General features: G+C 41.4%; 1 protein-coding gene across 1 annotated transcript in view; it reads right to left on the bottom strand.

Annotated features, from left to right (window-relative positions):
• Positions 1 to 8614, bottom strand: part of CUNH13orf42 (chromosome unknown C13orf42 homolog) — a 55741-nt gene that overhangs the window by 17407 nt on the left and 29720 nt on the right. The window contains exons 2-3 of the mRNA XM_023731510.1: positions 7607 to 7754; positions 4381 to 4621 (exon numbers count right to left, since the gene is read on the bottom strand). Of these exons, the coding sequence (XP_023587278.1) occupies positions 4381 to 4621; positions 7607 to 7754 (389 nt within the window). The remainder of the gene's footprint in view (positions 1 to 4380; positions 4622 to 7606; positions 7755 to 8614) is intronic.

Here is an 8614-nt window from a genome sequence, read left to right as displayed (position 1 = left end):
AGTGTTGACATGTCGTGGGGTTGTTAACCAATGTCATAAAACAATATGTGTACTGACTGTTTAATGAGAAACCATTTGTTCTGTAAACCTTCATCTAAAGTACGATAAAAAAAAATTTTAAAAATCAAATAAAAAAAAAGCTTGCATCAATTAAGATGCATCAGTTTGTCCCAACCACCTGGTGCAAAGAAGAATGAAGAACACCAAAGACACAAGGAAAATATTAGCCCAAAAGACAAAAGGGCCACATAAACCAGAGACTCCATCAGCCTGAGACCAGAAGAACTAGATGGTGCTTGACTACCACCAACGACTGCCCTAACAGGGAACACAACAGAGAGTCCCTGACAGAGCAGGAGAAAAGTGGGGTGCAGAACTCAAATTCACATAAAAAGACCAGACTTAATGGTCTTACTGAGACTAGAGGAACCCTTGAAGACATGACCCCTGGACTCTCTCTTCACCCAGAACTAAAACCATTCCCAGAGCCAACTCTTCAGATAAAAATTAGATTGGACTATAAAACATAAAATAATACTCGTGAAAAGTGTGCTTCTTGGTTCAAGTAGATACATGAGACTAAATTGGCAGCTCCTGTCCAGAGGCAGGATGAGAAGGCAGAAATGGACAGGAGCTTGTTGAATGGACACGGGAAACCCGAGGTGGAAAGTGTGCCTTAACATTATAGTGATTGCAACTAGGGTCATATAACAATATGTGCATAAATTTTTGTAGGAGAAATTAACTTGAGCTGTAAACTTTCACCTAACGCACAATTAAAAAAAAAAACTCAACATAGAAAAATATTTACTGATAGAAGTTGTTTACAAGATTTAAAAAAAAAAAAAAAAAACCACAGGATGCTCCCTTAAAACAATTAATTATATGAGAGCAAACAGTCAACATTTACCCAAAAGCAAAGGTGAGAATGCAAGGAGGAGAAGGGAAGCTAGATCAATGGAAACAGAATGGAAATAATGAGAATGCTGATACATTGTGAAAATTGTAACCAATGGCATGGAACAATTTGTATAAAAATTGTTAAATGTAAACCTAATTTGCTGTGTAAACTTTCACCTAAAACACAATTTAAAAAAAGTAAAAATAAGCTGGATTCCTCTATACTAACAAAGTCTACTACAAAAAAGAAATAAATTTAAAAAAAAAACATTTATAATACCCCCAAATCAATAAAATATCTAGGAATTAACCTAACCAGGGGCATAAAAGACCTATACAATGAAAATTATAAAACACTACAAGACACTAAAAGAGACCTACAAAAATGGAAAGACATCCTGTGCTCATGAATTGGAAGACTTAACATAGAGAAAATGTGAATTCTACCTAAAGTGATATACAGATACAATGTAATCCTGATACAAAATCCCAACAGATTTCTTTACTGAAATTGAAAAAGTAAAGGCCAACTTAATACGGATAGGAAAGAAACTCCGAATAGTCAAAGCAATTTTGAAGAAAAAGAACAAAGCATGAGGCCTCACACTCCAATATCAAAACATACCATACATCCACTATAATCAAAACAGTCTGGTAATGGTTCACAATAGACACATAAATCAGTGGAATAGAATTGAGAACTCGGAATTAAACCCAGCCTTCTATGGACAACTAATTTTCAACAAGGGGTCAAAGTCCATTCAGTGGGGCAGAAACAGTCTCTTTAATAAAACAGTGCTGGCAAAACTGAATATCCACTGCAGAAAAATGAAACAGGACCCATAGCTCCCACCATACAGAAAAAAATAACTCAAAATGGATCAAAGACCTAAATGTTAAATCTAAAACCATAAAAGTCCTGGAAGAAAACATAGGGAGAAAACTATGTGATCTAATCTTTTGTAAAAATAGGATAACAAGTATTACAATAAATGCATGAATAGAAGAAGACAAAATAGATAAAGGGGATCTCATAAAAATTAAAAACTTATGCTCATCAAAAGACTTTATAAAAAAAGTAAATAGAAAACCTATAGACTGGGAAAAAATCTTCAGAAATGACTTTTCCACTAAGGGTCTAATCTAAATCTATAGAAAACTGCAACAACTCAACAACCAAAAGACAAATAATCCAATCAGAAAATGGGCAAAGACATGAACAGAGCCTTCACCAAAGAGTACATCCAAGCAGCCAATAAACTTATGAAAAGATGTTCAGAATCATTAGCCATTAGAGAGATGCAAATCAAAACTACAATGACATACCATCTTACCCCTGCTAAAATGTCACTGATTAAAAACAAACAAACAAAAAAGATAACAAAAAATGTTTGCAAGTATGTAGGGAGATTGTAACTCTTATCTTTTGCTGTTGGAACTGTGAAATGGTACAACCACTATGGAAAATGGTATGAAGCTTTCTCAAAAAACTAGAAATAGAACTACTCTATCATCCTGAAATCCCATTCCTAGGTATATATCCTAGAGACCTAAAAATAATGACATGAACAGACATATGTACACCTATGTTCATTGTTGTTTTATTCATGATAGCAAATAAATGGAAATAACCAAAGTGCCCATCAATGGTTGAATGGATGAGCAAATTGTGGTCCATACACAATGGAATACTATGCAACTATAGAGAACAATGATGAGTCCATAGAACATATTATAACATGGATGGACCTGGAGGGCATAATGTTAAATGAAATAAGTCAAGCATATGTAAGGACAAATATTGTATGAGCCCTCTTTGACAAGAACAGATATATATAGAGAGACCAATGTTCACCGGTGGTTACCAAGGAGAGGAGAGGGGAGGGGAAAGTACACTGTAGATCGTAGAGACACATTATTATTATTAATTTTTTGAGATGGGAAAAGTGACCCTGAATGTTGATGTAGTGAGCACAGCACAACCAAAGTAAAAAACAGTGTTTGAGCACATATGGATGGGTATAGACATATTGGTATACTGGTAGGTACAGGTGTGTACATAGGTGAGAACAGACAGAAGTATCTATTTAAAAAAAAAACAAGACCAAAGCCGTTGTCGATGAGTTGATTCTGACTCCTAGAGACCCTATAGGGCAGAGCAGAACTGTGCCACAGGGTTTCCAAGGAGTAGCTGGTGGATTTGAACTGCTGGTCTTTGGGTTAGCAGCTGAGCTCTCAACCACTGTGCCATAAGGGCTCCAGAAGTATCTATAGGTACGTGTAAATACAAATATGTGGGTGCAGGCACATATATTCATTGAGGACCCAAGTATGGATAATCCACAGACATTACCGAACACCCTCCAAGATTGGTTTTCTGGGTTTGAAAGCTTAGGACCATAGTCTCATGGGACAACTCAGTCAATTGGCATAACATAGTTCACAAAGATCATGAACTGCATCCTAATGAAGTGAGTAGTGTCTGGGGTCTTAAAAGCTTGTGAGCAGCCATCCAAGACACAACTGCAGGTCTCTACTCACCTGGAGCAAAACAGTAAGAAGGTAACCAAAAGCTCAGAGAAGAAACAAATCTACACCAGCCAAAACCTCATCTATTCTGAGACCATAAGCACTAGATGGTACTTGGCTATCACCACTCACTGTTCTGACTAGGGTCACAATAGATGGTCCTAGATAGGATAGGAGAAAAATGTGGAGCAGAACTCAAATTCTTGTTTTAAAAAAAAAAAAAGTCAGACAAATTGGAACAGTAGAGAATAGAGGACTCCTTGAGACTCTCGCCCTGAGAACACTCTTTATAAATCTAGAACTGAGCATATCCCAAGATCTCCGTTTAGCGAAATCGTAGGGTGGCATACAAAATAAAGGATATTACCCATAAGATCAGTGCCCTTCTTAAAAACCGTAAGTATGAGATCAAAAGTTCAACCATCACTCAAAAGCAAAGATGAGAAGATAAGGGGGAAGGGAAACTAGAGTACTGAAAAGGGAACAAACTGAACACAAATAAAGGGAATGCTGACACACTGTGATAAATGTAACTAATGTCACTGAACACTGTGTGCAGAAATTGTTAAACCTGCTCTGTAAAGTCTCACCAAAAACTTAATAAAATATTATATATATATATATAAAAAGAAATCTGCAGCACACAACGCCCTTGTGTCAGTGGCGCTTGGGGAAACAATGACAGAGAGACATGAAGCATGAGGAGGAAGTGAGCCAGAAAGAAGGGAGGCAGATCCAGAGCCGATGCTTCAGTTAGGAGCAGGTGACAGCAATGAAACAGGCTACAGTATAACACCGCCAAAAGAACCAAAAAAACTAAGGCCCACCAAAAAACTACGCAAGAATAACTTCTGGCATATGGGATAGGGGCTCAAGCCACTGTCAGAACCACCCCAAGAGTCTGGAGGACATGAGAACATCTTAGTGATACTTTTTAGCCCAAATACTTACCCTTTTTTGCAGGCTTTGGGCTTAAACTTCCAAGTGTTGAATGCCCCTTCCACAGCCTTGGGCAAGTAAATGGGGTGCCTCTCAAGTCTCCTCTGGGTTCCGATGGTTCTCCACTCGCTGCTCTTGCGAAGCTGGCCATCCAGCGTGTGCACGGCACGGGCAGTGATGGCCTCAGAGTGTCTCCGTGGCGCCCGAAGGATCCAGTTGGAATGCAAGCTGTGCTCTCGGGAGCTGGTGGCCACTGGGAGAGAGAACGAGGTGGCCCGGAAAGGAGGGTTTGCCATCCACAGAAGCAGAAGACAAAGGAGAGGGTGGATGAGAATGAGAACTCACAGCAATGCTCAGCAATGCTAGTAAAAGCAATGTTAGTAAAAGCAGGTTTTTAGAAAGGCCCAGAAGTTCAAGGACAGGATAGGAATGCAAAGGAATATTATGTGTCCATTAAAATAAGAATACAGATTTATATTTACTGCGTTGGAAAGATACCCAAGATTTATTGTAAATTGTTAAGTTAAAAGAGAAGATGAGAAAATAGCAAAGACACCCTTTTTTTTTCTTTTCTTTTTTTTATGAGTCCCTGGGTGGTACAAATTGTTAAGAGCCTTACCACTAGCCAAAAGGTTGGTAGCTGAAACCCACCTAGAAGTGCCTGGGAAGACAGGCCTGGCAATCTGCTTTTGAAAGGTCACAACCTTGAAAACCCTATGAAACACTTCTAGTCTGCACACATGGGGTCGCCATGGGTTTGAATTGACTTGGCAACAACTAACAATAATAATAAATATATATGGGGGCATTAGTGGTTCAGTGGTAGAATTTGTGCCTTCCATGACGAAGACTCGGGTTGGAGGCTTGTTTGTTGCTATGATGCTGAACAGGTTTCAGTGGCGCTTCCAGACTAAGAGACTAGGAAGAAATGTCTGGCAGTCTACTTCTGAAAATCAGCCAGTGAAAATCCAGTGGATCACAGTGGTCTGATCTGAAACTGATCTTGAGGATGGCGCAGAACCAGGAAGCATTTCATTCTGTTGTGCATGGGGTCATCATGAGGAAGAGGCCAACTCCATGGCAGCTAACAACAAGTATACAGGTAGATGTGTGGGTACTGAAATTAATTTTTGAAAGAATAGACACCAAAATGTTAACAATAATGAGTGGTAGAATTATACAGGTAATATTTGTTATTAATATGATTTACAATGAGCATGTATTACTGTCATCATAGAAAAACTATAAGGTCATTGTCATTAAGAAATTATAACTGCAGAGATGACATTTGCATCTTCAGTGGGTTTTATAGCCCTTTCTCGAACATCTTGGATTTCCCAGGCCTCACTCTCAGGAAGAGAGAGGGCTGTACTTTGTCAGGAACTGAAGGGGCCGCCTGGGAGGCGAGGACAAACTAATTACCCTGCAAGGTAAAATGAGGTTTAGGAATAACTTTCTGTGAAATTTTACAGAATCCTGTGAAAACCCAGATTTCATAGATAAATATCTATCAGGGCAAAACAACAACAGTAAACCACAAGAACGTAATCTGGAGCCTTAGATAAAACATTTGCAAATGATTTAATATTTGCACCAAATGCTGGTACCTTAGTATCCTGGGGCCAGTAACCTCCCTGAATAAAATCTTTGCTTAATTACACCTTGAGGATAAGACAAAGTTTAAAGGAATTGACAGTTGAGTGCTAGAATTTCAAAATGGGCTTAACTCATTAACTTGGTTAATTCTTTGCTCTCCACTGGGAGAAAGCCAAGGATACACTTTGGTAAAGAGAGAAGGGCGCTCTCAGCCCTCACCATCTTTCTCTCTTCAGAGCTCAGGGCTGGGGCCTGGGCGGGCATCCCAGGGCCTCTTCTGGCCTACATCCCCACCCCTGCATGCTGACTGTGCAGGCCACAGAAGGAGTGATGGGAAGGCGGGTGCAGGGGGGTGACAGAGTGGGTGAAAAGCCAGAGCCACAGAGGGAGTGATGGGAGGGGGACGCAGGGGGGTGACAGAGTGGGTGAAAAGTCAGAGCCACAGAGGGAGTGATGGGGGGGTGCAGGGGGGTGACAGAGTAGGTGAAAAGTCAGAGTCACAGAAGGAGTGATGGGGGGTGCAGGGGGGTGACAGAGTAGGTGAAAAGTCAGAGCCACAGAGGGAGTGATGGGGGGTGCAGGGGGGTGACAGAGTAGGTGAAAAGTCAGAGCCACAGAGGGAGTGATGGGGGTGCAGGGAGGTGACAGAGTGGGTGAAAAGTCAGAGTCACAGAAGGAGTAATGGGGGGTGCAGGGGGGTGACAGAGTGGGTGAAAAGTCAGAGTCAGGTCCAGCAGACAGTGTTACCTCAAGGCCAAGCTAACTTAAGTAGGTTCAGAAATTAGACTTTTTCCCCACCCTGTGCCCCCTAAACCCCTGTCAAACCACTGATCTTTTCCCTGTCTCTGTAACCAGTTAACCAGTTACCGTCCAGTTGATTCTGACTCACGGTGACCCCATGTGTATCAGAGTAGAGCTGTGCTTCATAGGGTTTTCAATGGCTGATTTTTCAGAAATAGATAACCATGCCTATCTTCCAAGGCTCTGTTGAGTGGACTTGAACCTCCACCCTTTCAGTTATCAGCTGAGTGGGTTAACCATTTGCGCCACCCAGGGACTCTCCTGTCCCTATAGTTGTGTCCTCCAGAATATCATGTGGTTGTAATCATACAGTATGTAGCTTTTTCAGACTGGCTTTTTTCATTGAGCAATTTGCATGTAAGTTTCTTCCATGTCTTGTTGTCCCTTGATAGCTCATTCCTTTTTATTGTTGACTAACACTTCATTGTTTGGATGTATCACAGTTTGTTTATCCATTCACCTATTGAACGACATCTTGGTTGCTTCTAGTTTTCTTTTAACACAGTTTGTCATTTCCCTTTATTTCATGATTTCCCTATTGCTTCCCCTCATGGAGTCTTCCAAAGGTTCCAACCTGTCTCAGCTGTGGTTAATGGACCACAGGGGAGGAGTCTGGGCCCAGATTTGGCCTCAGAGTACTGGAGGGATGGTCCGTAGTGGTGGCAGCTGAGACCAACTAATGCAAGAGGTCTGGAAGAGAAGAACAGGCTCTGGCTCACAGGTGTGGGGTTTCCCTTTACTCAGGGCGGTGGGATTCCTGATAGCCTACTCAGCCCACCGGCAGGGACCCCGACCTACCCGCCCAGCGGCCACCCGCAGCGTGGCCTTCCTCGGCACTTACCATCAAAGTCCACGTCCTCGTTGGACAGGCCGGCCTCAGCCGGACGGGGCCGCTTCTCTGTGTCCAGCTCCGCGATAATGGCGTCAAAGTAAGCTATGGCCTCTGCCACGTCCGCGCTGAACTGAGAGTACTTCTTGGGAGTTGCTTTCTGCTGGCGGAAAATGAGAGAGGAGAGCATTCCTGAGCCAGCCTCTGCGCGCGTTCACGCATGTCAGCCACAGAAGTTGAAAGGGATTAAGTGTTGTAAAACCAAATTTATATGGCATTTTGAGCTTGTACACTTTAAAAAGTAAATTTGAGTAAGTGTCCTATGGAAGGATGGAAAACACCCCAGATCCATAACTGTGTAGTTTAATGGAGTTCTAATTATCTCAAGGAGGGAGAGTGAAAGGACAAGGCATTTGTCTTTTTTTTTTTAAGTTTTTAAAATATTTTTATTGTACTGCAGGTGAAGGTTTACAGAACAAATAGTTTCTCATGAAAGAGTAGCACACATGTTGTTTTATGACATTGGTTAACAACCTTACGACATGTCAACTCTCTCACTTCTTGACCTTTGTTTTTTTTTTTTTTGGTGAAAATACACATAGCCAAAGATACACCATTTCAAAAATTTCTGCATGCACAGTTCAGTGACATCGACTACACTCTTCCAGTTGCGCTGCTAGTCTCACTTTAGACGAAGGTTTACAGAACAAAATAGTTTCTCATTAAACAGTACACATGTTGCCCTATGACAATGGTTAACAACCTCACAACACATCAACACTATCCTAACTCAACCTTGGGTTCCCTATCACCAGCTTTTCTGTCCCCTTCTGCCGTCTAGTCCTTGTCCCTGGACTGCTGTGCCTCATTAGTCCCATTTGATTTTATGGGGCTGTCCACTCCCTGGCTTAACGGTGAACCTCGGAAGTGACTTCACCACTGAACTAAAAGCGTATCTGGGGGCCGTACTCTCAGGGTTTCTTCAGTCTCCTTTAAGCCAGTAAATCTGGTCTTTTTTTT

The sequence above is a fragment of the Trichechus manatus genome, unplaced genomic scaffold, assembly GCF_000243295.1.
Source record: "Trichechus manatus latirostris isolate Lorelei unplaced genomic scaffold, TriManLat1.0 scaffold00044, whole genome shotgun sequence".
Classification (NCBI taxonomy): Eukaryota; Metazoa; Chordata; class Mammalia; order Sirenia; family Trichechidae; genus Trichechus; species Trichechus manatus.
This window is presented reverse-complemented; position numbering and strand designations above follow the sequence as displayed.